Source organism: Ammospiza caudacuta, chromosome 19, assembly GCF_027887145.1.
Source record: "Ammospiza caudacuta isolate bAmmCau1 chromosome 19, bAmmCau1.pri, whole genome shotgun sequence".
NCBI classification, from domain to species: Eukaryota; Metazoa; Chordata; class Aves; order Passeriformes; family Passerellidae; genus Ammospiza; species Ammospiza caudacuta.
Genome location: NC_080611.1, coordinates 472,351 through 492,865, shown reverse-complemented (window position 1 = coordinate 492,865; position 20,515 = coordinate 472,351). Strand labels below are relative to the sequence as shown.

General features: G+C 51.5%; 1 protein-coding gene across 1 annotated transcript; it reads right to left on the bottom strand.

The window, feature by feature from the left end:
* Positions 1–888: 888 nt before the first annotated feature.
* Positions 889–20,261, bottom strand: LOC131566271 (thrombopoietin receptor-like). The gene is given in 10 exon segments (XM_058817510.1): positions 889–1,091; positions 1,173–1,264; positions 1,380–1,577; positions 1,627–1,793; positions 1,935–2,077; positions 2,181–2,353; positions 2,611–2,740; positions 2,903–2,996; positions 2,999–3,064; positions 20,214–20,261. Coding segments are annotated over 10 exon segments (1,314 nt in total).
* Positions 20,262–20,515: the final 254 nt, after the last annotated feature.

Genomic DNA, 20,515 nt, shown 5'->3' with positions numbered 1-20,515 from the left:
GGCGTCTTGCTGGAGCTGTGGGAGCGATTGGCCGGCTTCACGGGCGACACGCCGATGGGACTGGGCCCGGGGCCGCTCTCCTTGGCCTTGTGCTGCCATCGCGCAGGCGGCGCGTTCGGGATCAGCGTGTCCAGCTTTGGCAGCCCGTGCAGGTCCGCCTCCAACAGGAACTGCGCCGTGGTCCTGCGGGTGGGCGGCGTTGGCCGTGCCCACCGGCCGGGCTGAGCCTGCTCCGACAGCCCCGCCGGCCTCCCCCCACCGGACCGTGCAAGCGCTCCGGCTGCTTCTCCCCGCCAACGCACACCCCCACTCTCCCCAGCCGCTCCTCGGGACACTCCGTCAGCCGATACGCCCTCCCTCCGCTCCTCAGGGCTCCTTGATCAGCCAGCACCTCTTCCAGCCGCTCTTTGGGGCTCCCTCCGAGAAGCGACATTCTCCCTTCCCCTGCCCGCCTCACCACAGCCTCCCCGCTCGGGACTGCGCCTCCAGGCTGCCTCTCCGGCCCTGTGGCACGCTCACCTCCGTGGCGCCGCCGCCGCTCGCCCGCCCCGCAGCATTTCAAACGGCGGGCGGACGGGGCCCCGCTTGGCCGCTTCACACCCACCGGCCGCGCACTGCCCGGCGACGGCCGCGCGACGCAACGTGATTGGCTGAGCCGCGGGACGGGGCGGAGCGCTCCGCGCGTGAAGTGAGGGGGCGGGACCAGGGGCGGGACCGGGGCGGGACCAGGGGCGGGACCGGGGCGGGACCAGGGGCGGGACCGGGGCGGGACCGGGGCGGGACCAGGGGCAGGACCAGGGCGGGGCGTTCTTGCTAAGGCGGGGCGATCCGCGCCAGGGGCACGGCGGCGCAGGAGGGACCAGGCGGGGGCTCGGGGGGAACAGGAGTTTATGGCAGGGTGGGGGCGGTCGTGGCTGCCCGCGGCTCCCAGCCGCTCATGAGCAGGTAGGACTGGTTGGCGATGTCGGTGCTGGACAGGCGGCCCCCAGCGTGCTCCGGCGGCGGGCCCGCCTCACACCGTGGGCCGGGCAGCACCTCCAGCAGGCAGGGCAGGACGGTCTCCTCCGGCGGCTGCTTGTCGAAGGCATGGCCTGGGGTGACATGGAGTGGACGGGGTAGGGGCTGCCCTTCGAGCTGCCCCCGGGAGCAGCTGAGTCGCCCTGCCCACCCACTCACCTGGCCGTGCTTGCTGCTTTCCTGGAGGAAGCTGCCCAGAGCACGGTGCAGCTCAGGAACGGGCGGCCAGAGTTTCTGCTTCATGTTGCTGGGTACGCAGGAAGGGGCATTGAATTGACCCTCAGACTTGAGGTGCCCTAATGCCCCATGCAAGGTGCCCAGGCTTGGTGCTGGACCCCCCCCCGCCTGCCCCCGGCACTTACCTGTAGAGGGAGGGGAAGGTGCAGCACAGCCCCAGGAGCGCTGCTGAGAAGAGCAGCGGCACCACCGTGACACTGGGGATGAGCCAGCCTGCATTGGAGGAGGAATGCCGGAACTGTAGCCTTTCCCAGAGCCACCATCTCTGAGCCCCTCGCAGCCCCCTGCCCCGTGCCCCCCTCCCCATTTCCAGCACTGTCCGCCTCTTGCCGTCAGCCGTGTGGCTCCTGCGGCCGCAGCCTCCAGCCCTGCCCCTTACCCGCACTGGCCACGGCATCAACCACAACGGGTTTGGGCCCGGCGCTCCAGCTGCCCCGGTACCACGGTCCGCTGGGCTGGGCCCGCACCTGCGCGGGGTAGCGGGAGCCTGGCCGCAGGTCCAGGACCTCTTTCCTCGCTGCTCGCGGAACCTGCAGGACCTGCGGGGCAGAGCCGAGCTGGAGGCAGGGCTGCTGTGGGCTGGCACCAAGGGGCGGGTCCCGCTTGGCCCGACCCCGCGCCTGCCGTGTGTCAGCAGCGGAGGGGGCAGCGCTGTTCGGGGTTTCCTGGGCAGGCCTTGCCTTCCAGTCATGGCTGTTCTCCATGGCATAGCGGACCTGGTAGTCCAGCTGCTCTGCAGGCAGCTCCAGGGGCGGCAGCCACTGCAGGCTCAGCCGGCCCTGCGACGCTGTTGCCTGCACAAGCTGTGGGGCATCTGTGAGCACTGCTGGTGTTGGGGATAGGCATTTGTTGCTCTTGTGAAACGGGACATGGGACATTGTGTCCCCTGTGAGCCAAGCAGGGGCTGCGGTGGCACTGGGACTCACCAGCCTGGTGCAGCCAAAAGGGCTCCTTGAAGTAGCTGAGTGTGGGCAGCATGTGGGTCCTGGTGACATTCACCAGGACAGATATGGCACTGCCAGCCTTGGACTGGGAGGTGCAGGCATAGGTGCCCTGTGCCCCCCTGCTTACCTCCTCACACTGTTGCCATGCATCTTCCCTGTGGGAGGAGTGGGGAGCCAGTCAGTCTCACCAAAGCATACCCACAGCCAGCATTCCTCCTGCTCTTCCCCAGGAAAGCTACTGCTGCTTGTAGTTGGAGGTGCAATGTGGTGAGGGGGTATGAGATTGGTGGTGGAAGGGCAGGACAGAGCAGGGCATGGGCAAGGGGCCCAGTGTGGGATATTGGGACACAGCAGGACCAGTGGTCTCTGGGATGTGCCTGCATGGGTGCCACCTGCCTGCCATGCCCCTTACCTTGTGCCAGCCCCGCTCGGAGGTGGCCGGTAGAGGAGCTGGTGGGAGCTGTGGGGCTCTGCAGGGTCCCAGCTCCACTCGCAGTGCACGTGCCGCAGGTCAGGGGTTCGGCAGCACAGCCCGATTTCTCCTGGGCAGGGAGAGCCAGGACGGGGAGGGGGCTGCTTCCCCTTGGCCCCCCAAAACTTGGGAGTCACACCTTGCTACAACAGGACCCCCACCCCTGCAGCCCCAGGCGTGGGTGCCTCCCTGCTGTTGCTGCCAGCACCCTGCAGAGGGGATGGCTGCTCACCGGAGGAGTGCGGGGTCTCTGCAGCCAGAGCCTGCGACCAGGGCCCCCAGACGCCGTCCATGGAGGTACCGTCGGGCTTGCTGCACAGCTGGTACAGATGTGGTACCTCACCCCTGGCTCCAGGCCCCGGAGCACCACCCAAGTGTTGGCCTGGACCAGCCTCTGCAGGAGAGGGGCCAAGCTGAGGAGCAACTGCAGGCTCCAAACGCCCCTGCCCATCCCTGACACCTCTATGTACCTGTCCCAGTGCTGCTCATTTCAGAGGGTGCTGCCTTGGTGGAGAGAAAAATCAATCTTCTGCCTTTCAGGGAGCTGAACGAGAAGGGACTCTTCACCATCCAACACCTGGCTGGGTCCCATTCAGAGGTCCTGCTTTGAAGCCTCCGTGAGGTTTGCTTGGCAGTTACCAGCGAGGTGAGAACATTGTTCTGAATTGTCCCCCATACTTCATACACAGTGTGTAGAGTTGGTATGTGCTTGTTCATATCCATGTGTGCTCAGGGTCTGCCTTCATTTCTGGTTTTAGACCGGAGATTTCTAATTTCTGTCAGCTATCTGTAGGATCTGTGGGCACATGCAGCTGTATTTACTGGCAGGTCGGCTATCTGACACTCATCTTTGAGTGCAAATGCAGAAACTGAGATGCTAATGATGTTATTTCCCAGAGTCCCAGTTTCTGCCCAAGCTGTAATTCAACACTGCAAATTATTCTGTAGACCTGAGCCTGTGTTTTCTGTTTCCTGGCTGAGTGCTTCAACTGCTGGTGTTGCTTTTTGGAACAGGAGCACCTGACTCTTTTATCTTTATGACGTGTGCCTTGATTATTTGAAAGCAGCCCTTGCTTTAATTTTCTAGTAAAAGGGCCTAAAATGAAAGCTGTGGACATTTTAGAAGTGTTAAGTAGAACACTGAATGAAATTTTTATTTTAGGCCCACAGTGAGCAGGTCTGAGGCCAGAAATTGGTGCCAGAGTAAGTGCCTTTCTGTGCTTGTGCTCTCCAGCTCTTCCTGTACTTGTATGTTCCCCTGGACACAATGGGATGTGTTGTCATTTCCTGGGACTTCTCCTGAAGGCAACTGGTTTTCTTTTCCAGGTGATTCTTATGTTTCCCCTCATGGCTTCCCCAGGTGACCAACCTCCGTTCCAAGGTGTCCTGCTCTGCCATTGTCACTCTGGGAGAGCTCTCTGTGACCTTGAAGAAGGACATGGACTCTGAGGTGGATGAGGGTGCTCAGGTCCTTCTCCAGATGGTGTCCAGCTCCCTAGAATTTGTTCAGAAAGCAGCCAGTCAGACCCTGGGGATCCTGGTGGAGAATGTGACTCCTGCACGAGCAATGACTGCTCTCATGCACATGGGAGTCAAGTAGGTTCTTCTTCTTTTAGTGATATTCTTCACCTTTGTGTGTGTGGGAGGGAGAAGGGATGAGACAGAGAATGGGAATGGTTGGAGGGAAGGGTCCTGTATCCTGCATCTTCTATGAACTCAGTGACTTGATTCTCCAACCAACCTCACTTCTTTCCTCTTGTCACCTATTTCTGCCCTCCTGCAGCCTATTAGTTCTCAGAATCACAGAAGTGTAGAATATGGGGAGCTGGAAGGGGCCCATCAGGACCATGGAGTCCAGCTCCTGGCCTTGCCCAGAACAGCCCAAGGGTCACACCAAGTGCCTGAGATTGTTGTCCAAATGCTCCTTCAGCCCTGTCAGGCTTGGTGCTGTGACCACTGCCCTGGGGAGCCTGTTCCAGTGCCCAGCCACCCTCTGGGTGAAAAACCCTTTTTCCTGATGTCCAAACTAAAGCTCCTCTGATGCAGCTTCCTGCTGCTTCCTGGAGTTCTCCCAGTCTGTCAGATTTTCCTAGATGTGGTGACTGATGGGAAAGGGAAAGTGCCTGCAAAGGCCAAGGAGAGAGCCTTGTGCTTTTGTGGGCAGAGGGGCAATTGCAATTGCAGCTGTGAGCAGTGTTTGCTATTTCACAGTGCTAACCACAGAGGCCCTGGGAAAACCATGTCTCCTCATGATGCCATTAACTTGGGAAATGAGGAGGGTCCTTGCTGGGGCGTGGAGCACATGGGGGACAATCTGCTGGGAGTGGCACAGCCTGCACAGCAGGTGCAGCTCCTGCCAAAGGAGTCTTGTATGACTGTCCTGGCTTAGAGCTCTACTTTCTATGCAAACTGATGTTCCATGTTAGCCTTGAGAAGATGAATCACTCTACAGGCACCTCCACAGGCTGACAGCCATGGGACAGTTGGAGCAAATGCTGCCTTAAATGTTGGTGCTGGGCCTGATAGTTCCCAAGAGACACTCTCTAGAACAGGGCAGCCTGGCTAAACTGCCTGCCACCCTTTCCTCAGCTTTGCAATAGAGTAAAACATTCAGATGAATCCATTGCCAAGCCCCACAGAAGAAACAGGCTGCATTGCTGGATATTCTGCAACTTCACAGCCCACCACATGTTTTCCCTGCATTTGTTGTTTTCCAAAGGTCTGCAGATTTGGGGATAAATGGGTGGAAAGAGCCTCAGTCCTGCTGTAGCTCTGTGTGCTGGGTGCCCTCTGATGGGTCAGCATCAATTGTCCTTAATTTCTAAATTATTCATATGTCATCTATTTCTTTAATCTTTCTCCGAGTAAATACTGTGAGAGAAACTGAGTATCAGACAGTGCAGCGAGACTGAATTCCTCCCTCTTCCGTGCAGGCAGGCCTAGTGTGCAATGCTACCTTTGTGTTTAGCTGAGGACAGAGCCTTGTGCAGGTGTCTGAAGGCGCAGGGAGAGCCCAGGCTCCTTCCCCCAGCAAGGGCAGGGAGCAGCTCTGGCCAAGGCCGGCGCTGCCGCTGCTCCTCGTCCCTGTGCCCAGGGTTTGCTCTCTCCTCCCCAGCAGCCGCCCCGCCCCGGTGCGCGAGTGTGCGGCCCAACTCCTCCTGTCCCTGGTGGAGAGAATTGGAGTCACCCAGCTCGCAGGCACCCCCAGGGCTGAGAGGCTGCCACACGTGGCAGGGAAGCTTGCTCAGGACTGCCACAAGGACACAAGTAATGATCTTCATTTCACCTCCCAAAACAGGAAAACCGTTTTGTGTCTGGCTGTAAAGGTGAAACCACGCAAGAGTGGAAACTAAAGGGAATATGAAGTTACCTTATGGTGTGAGTAAGGGTCACAGAATCATGGAATATGCTGAGTTGGAAGGGCCCATCAGGGTCATCGAGTCCATCTACTGGCCATGTGCAGTGACCCCAAGAGTCACTCCATGTGCTTGAGAGCATTGTCCAAACTCTTCTTGAGCTCTGTCAGCCTGGGCACTGTGACCACTGCTCTGGGCTGCCTGGGCAAATGGCTGTGCTGGGAAACCTGAGGTTGGCCAGCAAAAAGGAACATTGCCACCTTTTTCCTGTGGCTTGAAGGATTCTTTACTGAGATCAAAAGAGCTCAGATCAGCCAGTCCAACACTTTTGTTTGGCCTTAGGTGCACAACACAAAGCCAAAGTGTTTGCTAATGTTCATCACTGAAGGATCCCAAACATCCATTTCCCATTAACTTCAGACTTTGCTAGAAATATTTCAGGGGTCTTAAGCCAACATATTCAGTCTTTCTAAATCTGTTCTGCAGATTTCTAGAATGCTGTTATCTGTGGCTTAGTGAGCTCCACATTTCTTCTTGAAGAAAACTGTGGTTTCCTAGTGGCAAAATCAACCCAAACCACCAAAATCCCCTTCCTTTGAAGATTAAATTCCCATTAATAGCTGCCAAGAACACCAGAGCAACTAGCTGCTCCTCTGCATACACATAGTATAGAATAATCAATAGGATGCATGAGGTATTTTTTCCTGGCTTCCCTGCCAGGTAAAGAAAGGCAAATTATTGTGCAATGGCAGCAAGACACTGCTAACAGGCTCTGACAACAAAGCAGATGTCTTTTGCTTGGTCTCTGGGATGCTTTGATGCCACAGAAGCACACCCCCAGTTTCAGAGTGAAATGGTATTTTTCTGTTGCCCCACATTCTCCTCTTGCCTCTTGTGTTCAGCTGACAGCACTGTGCAGTGTCAAGTGAGGTAAATCTCCCTCTTTGCTGAGTAGGTAATGTCTTCTCGTGCAGAGATTGCACCTGATGAGTTTAAGGTATCAGCCTTTTCTTTTAACACTCTTCCTGTGTTTGTTCACTTTTCTTTCACTTCCTTCCTTCCTTCCTTAGGCATTATGGACAGGAGATGGTGAAGATGTTGCTCAATCATCAACAATTTACAACACTTTTGGAACAATCTCTTTCCCCTTGTGTCCTGGAAGATATTCTGACAAGAATTAAGAAGAAAATAAGTGCTGGGCAGGAGAAATGTCTCCTTTGTGCAAGTATTGCCTCTGCTAATATGAGATCAAACATACCCAATCTATCTTTAGCTCATTCCTCTTCTGCTGAATCATTTTGCTCCTGGGAATGAGCTGTTAATCCTCAGCCTATTCATCTGCAGACCACAAAGAAACTGATATTATTAGGGGAAAAGTGGGGTTTTGAATATTTTCAATATCAGTCACAAAGAGGAAAGGGAAAGAGGAGAAAATGGGTTTACATTTAAGCATAAGCCCCCATCATGCTCTCCCTACTCTGCCCCCTGTAAAGCAATTAAGTGAGAATTGTGCTTCTGAAGATAACAGAGTCTTTGCAAAGGACACTGGAAGTAGTAGTGCCAAGAAAATTTCCAAATTTACAAAAGATGTCCAAGTCAATCCTAGTTATTACAATTACTGTCTGTCTTTTGGGAATACTGCCCTGCTATCCAGCCCTGTGGAGCTGGAAGAAGCTTGGTGAATTCAGCAGCATCCAGTGAAAAATCCTTTGTTTGTTTGGGGGAGGATTTTATTTTTCTAATCAACATTACAGAAGGGAGCCTGCCTTTGTGCAGGCACAGGGAGAGTGAGTGTTGAACCAAATCAACTTCCAACACAATGGGCCAACCCCCAAAGTGCCCAGTTTGTTCTGCTGCTTCCTTCAAAAACACTCGTTGCCTGCCAGTTTGCATTATTCCCATTTCTGCTCAGGACTAAGGAATTTGGGATTTTAGACTGCTGCTCAGTCTGGCAGCACCCATAACCTGCCTTGGGCTATTGAAAACAAAGAGTTGGCATCACTGAATCTCTGGTCTGTTTCCATCTGTAAGTTAGGAAATGTTTCCCTAAGCCTTGGTAGCAGTGATCCTGGTTCTAACTTGTGTTTTCAACAGGGAATTTCCTGGTTTATACTGTAAAGATTGATGGGGTTTCTCTGTGTCTTTGTAGGGGATGGAAAACCAGAAGGCTGAAGGCCCATCTGTCAAGGAGCCGGTGAAGGAGAGGAACAATGGCTCAGAGGAGCCCCAGGCCACATTGTCTGCTGGCAAACGGTACTGAGCACTTTTGTCAGATGTGACAAAGCACATGACAAGCTTTACATGCCTCTTCCTCAAGAAAAACTGTCTGGCAGAGAGGACCAATGCCACAGATTGTTTCCTTAACCTAAAAATGCTCTAGGATAAAAAATGTCTACTTGTGCATTGTGCTGAACACAACTTCTCTGGAGGGGTTTCCACAAAAATGGAGAGACAAAAAGACAACGATTGGTCGCAGCTCAGATGATCCAGTGCAGTGCCTAGTGCAGTGTTGTGGAGGCTGGGAGAGGGACAAGTTTCTGCTGCCTGACTTGGGACAAATAAATTCAAACAGTGTTGTAATTATATTGTTGTATATCACATTTCTAGAGTCTCATACCTTCTGGGTGGTTTTCTCACAGCAGCACTGTTGTTGCTTCTCAGTCAGGGATCCTCTCCAACTCTTCCTGAATGCCTCACCCCCTTTTATCCCAGCTACCTCCACAGGCTAGAGCTGCTGCCCAATTAAGGACATCACACCTGCAGCCCATTTACAATAACTAGAATCAGGGCAGGGTCACTTATACAATGCAGAGATCTTACTGCCATACATTTATTTACTCAGGCCCCTATATTCCCCCCTTTTCTTTTAACAATTACAATAGTTACAATACACATATCTGTCCCAGCTCTCAAGCTGCCACAGGTCTCAGCTGTCTTGAATACATTGAATACACACATATCCCTAGATGTTCCCAGGCTCCTTTCCTCAAAGGCCATGCTACTCACAGCTCTCTGCTGTCACAGCTACTTGATCCAAAGTTCCTGCTTCTTTCTTCTACATATCTGTCCCAGCTCTCAGGCTGCCACAGCTCTCAGATGTCCTATCTTCTATCATGTTGGGGGGGTCCCATACTTTATCTCGGTGTTTTCTTATGGCTGCAGAACTTCATCACATCAAGGTCAACAGATGCTGTAGTCATATTGTTGTATATCATATTTCTAGGATCTCATACGTTTTGGGTGGTTTTTCTTACAGCACCATTGCCATTACTCCTGTCAGGACTCCCCCCAACTCTCCCTGGCTGCCTCACCCCCTTTTATCCCAGCTACCTCCACGAGCTACAGCTGCTGCCCAATCAAGGACATCACAGCTGCAGCCCATTTACAATAACTAGAATCAGGGCAGGGTCACTTATACAATACAGAGATCTTTTACTGCAATACATATATTTACTCAGGCCCCTGTAAAACAGGGCTTTTTCTTCATCTGAGTGGAGTAATTTTCAGATGGGTGCTTTGATGAGAAATCTCAGTCTGGAAGAAAGATGCCATTCCACAAAGCTGGAGTTCTCATCTGTGAGGTTTGGCCTGGCTGAATCATGGTTTTCTTACCCTCAAACAGCACCAAGTTTGAGTAGTAAGTAGCAAGGCAATTCCTGAACTTCAGTCAACAGGTGTCTGAATGTGAACTTTTTGTCTTGATATTCCTGGCCTTCATGTAATTTGCTTGATGGACAGCACATTTGCTGTTTATTTCCCCCTGTGCTGCAATCAGCATTTAAGACAGGAATTGCTCCTTGCTGTCCCTTCATGGCTGTTGCAGAGCTGCTTGTACCTGTTCTCCTCTGATAACAGAGGGGATTTATTTAGCTCTGTCCTGCTCAGCAGTGGCAGGAAAGTGACCACATGCCTCAGTAGCATACCTAGCATCTTCCTGTGCTCATGGTTGATCCAGGAGAATTGTTCCCAGTGGGGTTGTGAAGCTGTGCATCTGGTCTCTAGGGAAGCAAATGAAATGTGAGTGTAGTTCTGGGATGTCTGGCTTTTGCTTTTCTCTCTCTTACTGATTTTCTGAATCCTTCAAATATGGCCCTGTTCATCTGTTCAGATGCATCTGAGCTACTTTTCCAGATTGTCGTGCCTGGTTGCAGAGACACTTCTCCAGAGTGATGAGTTTCCTTATTCTAAGACACACACGTCCCATATGAGGAGGCATTTAAACTTGGCAGTAGTGTCGCTCTTTCTCCACAAAGCAATGTGACCTGTGTGCCCTGGCAGCCATCTGAAGATAGATCAGATGCATCTCATCCTTGCTTTTCCTGAGTGAGCACTGGTGAGAATGTCACTTGCAGATTGTCTGCCGTAATGATTATCTTGAGGTCCAGGTTGTTCTTCAGAGCCTCATGATTTTCCAGCTTGAAATCACATGATTAGGAAAGCTGCTCAAGATGTTTTGCTCACAATTAACTGCAGGTATTGTCTGTGGCTGCAGCTGTCTCCATAGAGAGCAGCAGGCACAACTTTGCCAGGCATCGTCCTGGGGAAGGATGTTAGAAGATCAGAGAAAAGAGTGAGAAACAATTCTTATCTTCACTTGCTGCACCCGTTGTTGTGAACATGTGGAATGTGATATGGAGATTTGTTTACCAAAGGGTAATTTCTTAATTGGCCACTGGTGATGGTTTTTTGGATTCAATTGACCAGTCTGGTCTGTCTCTATCATAGCATAGCATAGCAATTGATCAGCCTTCTGGAATTATGGAGCCCATGCTAATTATTTCCTCGATGGGGATGCCATGGTACGATAATTATAACCAACAGGTCCTCATTTGGTTTTATTTTCCAGGGTGAAATCTCCCTCTGATGGACACCTCCTACCCTGTGCAAAATCCCAGGTCACGTCACCTCCAGCTGTGGAAGAAATGGAGCTGCTCCAGAAGCTTCACCATCTCCTGGAAGCCAAGGGGTTTCAGACAAGGATGGAAGGAGTGGAACTCCTCCTAGACCTGTGCAAAAACAGCCCCCAGCTCATCTCCACTAACATTGCCCAAGTATGTAGGGTATCTTCACTGCTCCTTTCCTTTAGCTCCTTTCCTAAGCCTGTAGCAGCAAAGTTAATTCAGTGTGTCTTGGCACTCTGTCCTGGCTGTTTGGGACACTCTGGTCCCTCTCACCCAGACAAATGTAATTCAGGTCCAGGCTTCAGGACAAGTTATTTCAGTCCAGCTGTATTTGTCTGGCAGGTGCCTATTGATGCTGTTCATCAGATGATGGCAGAATTTTCTGCTGGTGTAACTGCTGCTCTCTCCTACTCCCAGCTGGGTGAAGTGAAGGGAATCCAGCCCCTGAAAGCATGGCAATTGTTCTCTAGACCAAAAATGGGTTTGCATAGGGAAGAGAAGTATCAGGCTGGGTTGGTTTAAACCCAGTTGTTTTATTTAAGAATACTTCTATATACTCCATCTTGTCTTACACAGGCACAGCTCTGGCTACTCATTTCCATCCTTGTTCCTATTCCTCTTGGTAAAGACAGTGCTCACCCTTCTTGGGGGTCTGTTTTTCTCTTTGGAAAAGGAGGAAAACAGCTAAGGACTCATCTCTGCCTTCTCCTCCCAGTAGCTGCTTTTTCCCTTTTTCCAGCAAAAGGGGCCTGATAATGAGGCTGTCAAGGGACTGAACCAGCTCTAATGAGAGCTGTACAGCACATGACATTTCAGAAGTCCACCTGTTACTTAGAGAAATTGTCTGGATCCTGGAAGAGTTGATCAGGGCCCTGCTCTTCTCCAGACACTGGCTCTGAGACAAACAAAAGAAAACTTAGATCTCCTCCAGCCATAGTTTTGGCAAAATCATAATTGCCCTCAGTACTTGAGGCAACTGTATAGAAAACCGGGCATTGTAAACATCTGCTTCCATTCAAAGCCAATGTACTCTTTAGCATTAATAAATGGAATTAATTTAATGATTTATAGATGGAGAGAAATACCATAGGAACTATTCTGTCCCTAGCCAAACCTCTTAAAAACAGAAGAAAATCTTTCAACCAGCATGAGGTTGTGCCACCATTCCACTGAGTTGCCCCCAGGAAACAGTGAAATTGTGCAAGCGAGTGCTGACCTGACAGAAAGGATCACTTTCATCTTTGACATTGCTGACTGCTACATCCACTCTTCAAACAAGGACATTTGAATCCAGCCTTCACGTTGCTTGTTCTCTTCACAGATTTTTGAATATTTTGTCCTGAGAATATCTGACAGCCACAAGAAAGGGAAGCAGAGGGTGCTGGACGTGCTGGCTGAAATCACAGGAGCCCTGAAAGATGCCTTGAACCCGGTGATCATTGGTGTGGTGGAGGGAATAACAAAGAACCTGAACTCAAAGGATCCCAGGGTTCGTGGGGCAGCTGTGAAAGCACTGGAAGAATCCATTGCTCATTTGGGTAAGGCTGAGCCCTGGCAGGGACTCTCCTCAGCTTCGTCTCTGTCTCTCCTGCACAAGAGAGCGCTGAGTGCCTTGACAGCTGCTCTTGTCTGGGGAACACTGCAGCTGACACCCACCAGAGGCTGTGCAGGTGCAGTCCTTATGCACCATCCCCAACAGGCTGGAATGGGATCAGCATTTCCCAACAGTGCCAGGAGCCCTTGGCTCTGTGCTGCTTGTCTGAAGAGCAAGTCCTGGACTGCAGCTCTGCTACAGTTCAGAGGCAGAGGGGGTTTGGAGTTTGCTTGGGCCCCATCTGACTTCACAAATGAACAGCTTTGCTGTTGGCATGAAGGGACACTGACCCATCAGAGCTTCTGCAGGGCAGCCACCTGGGAGGCTCTACATTAGAGGCATTAGCTGCCTATTTTCCACTTTTCTTCTTTGTCTTCTATGTTCAAAGGGGAACTTGTGATTCACCAAGTTCATTTCTTTATATCAAACAGGTATAAACCCAGCTGTCAATGATGCCTTGTTCCACATGTTGTTTTGCATGGGGCAAGATGGCCACAGCAATTAACTACATAGGCAAGGGCTGCTCTAAATTCCTTTGCCACACAGATTTATGTCTGCTCTGAAAATTCCGTATTGAGGGAACATGCCGGAACAAAGGAGTGTTGAAGAGGCAGGTCTTCAAGAGGAGTTTCCACTTTCTCCTCCCCAGCTGCTCTGTGATCTCAGGAACTGTCTGACTCAGTGCCTTTCTGTGTCCCGAGTATGGGGCTTTTCCTTTTTGCTCTGGGATGCAAAACCTTTCCACTGCTTCCATGTGACTGAACTCTTGAGGTCCCTGATGTGAAATGTTTTAACACAGCTCCTGCTACAGCAGACAACTTTGGATTTACAAATGTGAAAGGAGAGCTTTTCTTTTGGAATTTAAAACCCTGCCAAGTATGCTGGAAGGAAAGAAGAATAGGATTCAAACATCTGCAGAAATGTACTTTATTTTATAAAATGGGGTTGGCCCTGCCCTTTCTCCTATGACCTGAGAAAAGTGAGCAGAAACGTGTGTTTCCCTTGTAGATAAAGTGTCACTGCTGAAAGAGTTCAGCTACCAATGGAATCACCTGAGTGGCCAAGCCCTGCTGGATGTCACCGAGCGTATCACAGGTTTGGCCTCCCCTTCTGAGCCCAGAGCTCTTCCCAGGGAGTATTTACAGGGAATGCCTGTGAGCAGACAGCAGAGCAGCTCTTCCAAACCAGGAGGTGCTGAGCTTGTCCCTGCTGCCCCATAGCCAAGGCAGGTGGGTTTGGCAGGTTTTCCCTGGCTGCTGCAGGGCTGGGCAGCACCTGAGATGGGGGCGGCGCTCGGCCTGGGGCTGAGCTCTCACTGGGGCATCTCAGAACCACCTCCAGCAAAGGGAGGGCTAAAAATGCCCCAGCTGGCTCCTCTCTGGGGAGCTCAGGGACATCTGTGATCTTTGAGGGGAAATGGTGGCAAATGCTGTTTCAGGGCATCAGTTTGTTTTGTCCTCACAGAATTCTTGTTTTTCTCTTGGAAAGTTTTGAGGCTGAACCATGCAGAGCCTGGGGGTCACAGCTTAGGCCAGAACTCAACAGAGGTACCAGAGGCACGGGTTTAGTGCAAGGCAGCCTCTGGGGCACAGGGACAGAAGCAGAGTGCTGAGGCTCCCTGCCTGTGCTGCCAGAGTGGCCTTGGACTGAGCCTTTCCGGGTGTGCAAACAGTGTCTGCCTGTGTCAGCGCTGTCCAAAATGCTACAAATGCAGCTGATAATTGATTCCTCAGAGGAGCTTGCTGTGTCAGCAATAGCCAAGGAATGGAAAAAGGATAATCTCAATATATAGCAGAGAAGATGATTGATACCCTTGCTTTAACTGGGGCTAAATCCACTGCTAATTATGCCAACATCTTTGAATGCAAGGTTTAATACACTTTGTGTCTTCATTAGGAATCTCAAAAGGGCATGTTCAGCGATTGGGAATGTCAAAGGCCCTTTAAAGAGCATTTGAATAAAGTAGATCTCCAGCAATAGGGCATTTAGTTTAGCAGTTCTTTTGATCTGTTTTTCAAATAAAGGAATTAACGATAAATTAGGACTACTTTAGAAAAAGCAGATGTTCTCTCTGAGATTTAGCAGGACCGGACAGCTGTTCCTCACATTCAGTAGTCACTGATGTCTTTAATTGCATTTAAATTCAATTGAATTCCCATTTTAAAATGGGCACCATAACCCTTTCCTGCTTAGCAGAATTGGTTTTGGGTACTTGCAGGAGCTCTTTCAATGTTGATGTCTGCTGGTGGATTAACAGCATAGAGAAAATGAAGTCTCTTCCACCACAGAATACTAAATTGCTGCTAAATAACATTTTGTCCGATTAGAAAATAAGAATGGTCTGCCTCCAGAGCATTTCAGGTTTTCATCTCTTAGCCAAATATGCCTGTTGCAAGGAGTCTGTTGCTAGTAAACATTTGTCCGTGTTTGATACAGTTCAATTCAGAAAATGGGCAGAGAGATTTCAGAGACAGTATGAGAAAACACTCGTGTTTTGGTTACATTTCAGTCCCCTGTGTAGCATTTTTCTTTCTCTATGCTCCTATTTCAGTGGACATATAAGAAAAAGTGCCATTAACTTTGGGAGGGGAAGTGGCATTAAAATGTGGAGATGCCCAAATGCCAAGGCAATGGGATCTGGGTAATTCTCTCAGACACCCTGAGGTTTGAAACAGCTCTTTGTTGGAAGCCCCAAAAGCATTCTGCCAAAGACCCCAGCTGGTCACTGATGTTTCTCATCCAGCTGTCAGGCAGCAGCCATCTCTGGTGGGCTGGAGTTTTGAGGTGTGTTCTAATCCTGCCCTTTGCTGTGTGCCACTGAGCAAAGGGAAGAGCCAGATTAGACATCTGGCACTTGACATCAAAGTTACAAAAATGGAATCATCCCTTTTATTAGAAATCTCTCCATTTCCTCTCTATGGTACATTTCCAAATCTTCAGTGCGGGTTTAGACAACTTCTTAATGGAAATCAAAGGCAATTGGACATTTCACTCATTGCTCATGCAGAAAGAGATTGTTTAGTAAAGGTAGGAAGTCTGCCACAGGGACAAGGGCTCTGGTTGGAGCAATTAGTGCTGAGGGGTGGGTGGTTCTGTTTCCAAGATGATCAGCTGCTTTGCCCGTTTCTGGACCAAGGGGCTCTGGGTGCTGTTTTGCTGCTCTTGGCCAGAGAGGCTGGCAAGAAGCAGAAGCAGAGGCAGATCCTTGTTGCAGTGAGGCTGGTGGGTAAGGAGCTGTGTCTCTGTCCCGGCAGTGCTTGTGCAGGGGGTTCATGCCAGGAGCCCTGAAGTCGTCCAGCGCGACGCCCTGCCCGTGCTCTGGTCCTGCTTGGAGAACAAGGCGCTGCCTGTGCGGAGCGCCAGTGTCCGCACCGTGGCCACCAAGCTGGCCTCTGCCCTCTGCAAGGTGATGGGCACCCAGCTGAAGGAATGTGCTGCCAGCAAGCCTCCACATGTGCGGGAAAACCTATCCAAAATGCTGGGCTGGTGAAGGCGAGATGTTCTCCAGAAGGCTGAGGAAGCGCTGAGTTGGACACCTCTGGATTTGCCTTTTGAGCTGTGCCAAAAATGATCGAATCCTAAGGAAGGGTGTGCATCTGCCCCTGCTCTCTCCATTGCCCTTCCTAGTCATGGCATGGGGGGCCTGGAGCAACTCCAGATGGAGGACAAGGTGAAGGCAAACATGGCTCAGCCTCACACAGAGGTGAGGGGGGAGCTGGGCCAATCTCTGCTGGCAGGAAGGGTCTTGTGGCAGCCCAGAGAGGCTGTGCACATTGCCAGGGAACAGCTGTGCCCTGCATGTGCCCCTGCAATGAGCTGTGCTGCTGCCAGTGCCCCTGGAGCTGTGGGGCTGCTGAGCTGTGGGGCAGGCAGAGGAGCAGGAGGGTGCATGTGCAGCTGAGCCATTCCTGGGGAGCACAGGGCTCTGGGCTCCCTGCTGTCCCAGGGCAGCCCAGAGGCCAGGCTGTGCCTGTGCCAGCTCTGGACAAGTGGCTCAGGGTTTGCCCTGGCCTGCCTCAGTGTCTGCCAGCAGGAGCATGTTTCCCTGTGCAGCTGTTTGGACATTTCCAGGAAATGTGTCCCATGAAATATGGAGCTTCAGATGCTTTAGGTTTGCATGGTGTCCTCTGTTAAACTTTGCCTCTCTGTTAAACTTTGTGTCTCCATTTTGCAGATCTGGCTGGTTACAGTCCTACCAAGAAGTTTTCTCCAGACACTTCCGATGTTCCCTCACCCACAAAGTCCTCGCCTCCCATCCAGAAGAGCTCTCTTTCCTACAAGCTCAGGAAGAAGCTGCCGCCTGTGTGAAGAGTGTTTGAAGAATAGGATTGATGCATTAGGCTTGATAGTTACAGCTGTACATATGTTCTGATCTTTAGATGTAGTTTTGAATTATTGTGTTTTGATTGTATCTTTAAAATTCGGTGACATATTTTTAATTGGATATATTTTATTTTGATGATGAAAAAAAAGTAAATTAAAAACATAAAATTTAAATAAACCAAGAGGAGAATGTGAGACCAGGACCTGCTAGCCTAGAGATTGCGGGAGTGCAGCTCATTCAGTGTGGCAGTGTCTCACCACATCCTTTCCTCATTGGGCCTCTCCTCTTCCTCTTTGGCCATGGTTTCTTTGTGTCATTTGTGCTGCTCTTTGTTACTTGGCATTACAACAGAGTCACCTGTTGACCTGTTTGGGGGACAATGGACCCAAAAGATCCTGTCTAGTCAAAGGTTTTCTACCTAGGTGTGTTCTGTGCTCACCAAAGGCCTGAGCAAAGAAACCAAGAGAAGTGTGCCCAAATCCCAAAGCTTTGCTCCTTTGCAATCTCCCACAGATCTGGCTCACAGGTGTCTTCAATCACAATTCCATAGGTAAGACGAGGTCATGGATTTCACTGGGAAATGATGCACTGCTTTGGCAAAGTCACCTGTATGTATATTTACCCGGGACAGCAGTGCAGCTGTGTTGTTTGCACCTTGTTTGCAGAAGGATGAGTGCCCTGGGAGGCCAATAACAAGTGACAAGGGTTCCTCCAATCTGCACTGCAGCCTGGGTGCCATTCAGCCCAGAGCTAGGGGTTCATTCGTTCCCATGGACCAGTGCTTTCCAGTGGAATGAATTCCTGCACAGCTGGAAGAAGCAATTCTGGATTCAGCTCCAGCTGTTGGTGGGCTGCATGATCATTGACAATGATGCCCTTCCAGAAATTATTCTGCAGTTTCCTTTCATAGTCATTTGAAGCTTTTAAACTTCACATTTCAATTTGCATTGCCTTAGGGAAAAAGACTTCTGGGCCCAGTGCAAACTGTCACCTTTGGGCAGCCAAGTCCTCGTGGTTGCCAGCTTCTGATGTTACAGAATGTCACCTGGCTGAATGAGTTTGCTTAGCTCTGGGTCTAGTCCTGGCCTAGTGAAACAGTTGGTAGCTCTATACCTTCTTTTCTCTTCCTCCCTCTTTTTCCTTATTTTTCACTTTTCCCCCAGTTCCTCCTCAATGCATTTTGCTGTGGTTATTCAATAAAGGTACATTTGTTTTGGTTATAGCAGCAGCTCCCTGTACCGTGTCGGTGTTTTTTGCACTCTGAGATCAACCCACAAACTACCACAAAACCCATTCGTAAGGATGGATCGTGACATTTGTATACATACTATAAAAACCTTCTATCAAGCCTTAAAAGTTCTCTACAAATTCATTTCCAACATTACTGGGCCTGGCACCGCCCAGCTCTGGTGTTTGCTGCCACCACCAGTGCCCAGATCTGGAAATTCCCTTGTTCTGGCAGAGCCAAATCCAGCAATTTTCTGGTAAAGAAAGCCAAAATCTGGCAATTTCTGCTGCCAGCACCGGCAATGCCAAGATCTGGTGTTTGCTGCCACTGCCCGTACCCCAGTCTGGACATTTCTTATTCCAACACAGCCCAAGTGCAGCAATTCTTTAGAAAAAGAAGACAAAAGGCAGCAATTTCCTGGTGCCAAGACTGTCACCACCCAGACCTGGTGTTTGATGGCACCGCCCATGCCCACATCTGGATATTTCCCTGTGCCAGCACAGCCCAAGTGCAGCAATTTGCTGGCACAGAAAGCCAAACCCCGGCAACTTTCTGCTACTGGGTCTGGCACCAACCACATCTTGTGTTTGCTGCCCCAGTACCCAGATTTGGAAAATAGCTGGTGCCAGCACAGCCCAAGTCCAGTGATTTGCTGGCACAGAAAGCCATAATTTTGAAATTTGCACGTTCTGGCTCCAGCACCATCAAGCTCTGGTGTTTGCTGGGACTGCCAGTGCCCAGATTTGGAAATTTCCCGATGCCTTCACAGCCCAGGTCTAGCAATTGGTTTTAGCTAGCTTAGGCAGAGAAGTTCCTTTGGACTTTGACTTTCCTTTCTCTTGGAATTGTTTAAACCTGCTCTGGACTGAAAACCCAGACAAACACCGGCAGCAGCTCACACCTGTGGCCCACCGAGCTCTGGGACGCTGCATTCCAGCACCAGAGGGACTCAGGAGAGACCGAGTGAGCCAACTACAACCCACAAAAAGGACTTTCTGAATTTGCTATCTCTTCAACATTGTCAGAGGTTTGATTTAATATTATTCATTTTTCATGCTTGTGAATACTTTACTTGTGAAATAAACTGGGCATTTTTCACTTTTCTCAAGGGAAGTCTTTTCCTGAACTAGTAGGGGGAGAGGCCGCTTGAACTTGCTTTCCAGACGGACCCCTTTTGGAGATTTCCTCCCAAAATTTGCCCTAAACCAGCACAAACAGTCACAATGAAAATTTCACCAGTGGCATAATTTCCTGATTGAAAGTCTTGTGACCGAAGCTCGACCTTGTTCTCCATAAGAGATTCTTGGGAAGAGCAGACAGGAGAAGATTCCTGGAAAACTGAAACAGCCTTCCAGAAAGGAAATGAAAATGAAAGAAACAATCCAAGATGTTTTCCTCTATTAATTTCTATGCTCCCCTTTTCCATGTTGCACTACTTCTCCACCCCAGTAATTCCAGATGCACTGCACCTCTAAGATCTGTGACTTAGTGATTTTTAGATGGTCTAAAATACCATGAGCCACACACAGTTTTCCTTCCCCTGTTTTTACAGGAAAGCAACACTGGAGGTGTAGTGCAGTCCTGGGGTCATGTAGGAATCCTACCCCAAGGGAAGGTGGCCCGGCACTGTTTGACCCTCAGCAAGGACAATGCCCAGCAGCAAGGGAGGGGATTGCTGTGCCAGTGCGCAGGAGTCAGGGCTCTGCATCTGGGCTCAAGGCTGCAAAGTTCCCGTGTTTGGGCAGACGGAGGGGCTGTCCCCGGGGCGCGCGGGGCTCGAACGTGGGGCTCGTGGGGCGAGCGGGGAACGGACACGGGGACGAACGGCCCCGGTGCTTCAGTTGCAGCAGCGGCAGCGGCGGCAGCAGCGGCAGCAGCGGCAGCAGCAGCGGCGGCAGCAGCAGCGGAAGAAGCAGCAAAAACAGATTCGTTTTCTCTCTTTCTTTCTCTTATTCTCTTTCTTTCTCTCTCTCTCCCTTTCCTGCTGTCGGGCACCCTTCTCTCGGGGTCCCTAGCCCGGCGTCCCTCTCCTCTCCCCGCCTCCCTCTCCCCTGCCGGGCCGGGCCATGCCCCCGGCCCGCCCCCGGCCCCGGGCGGGGCTGCCCCGTGCCCGGCCCCGGCCTTCCCGCCGCGGTCTCGCCTCCGCCCGGCTCTGGCCGTGCTGGCGGTGGCGCTGCCGGGCGGGCATCGGTGCCGGGGGCCGGGGCGGCACCGCCGCCCTTCGGCTCCGCCTGGCCCGAGCCCGGCCCCGGCCCCGGCCCCGAGGCAGGCTCCAGTCCCGACCACGGCCCTGGCTCCGGCCCCGGCTCCTCCCGGGGCCCGCGGAGGACACAGGCGGCGCGGCCGCTCCCGCCGCCTCCGCTGCGGCTTCCCCGGCCCGAGCTCCGCCACTCGGCAGCGCGGCCGCCGGCCCCGAGCCTCCCGTGCCGCGTTCCGAAGATG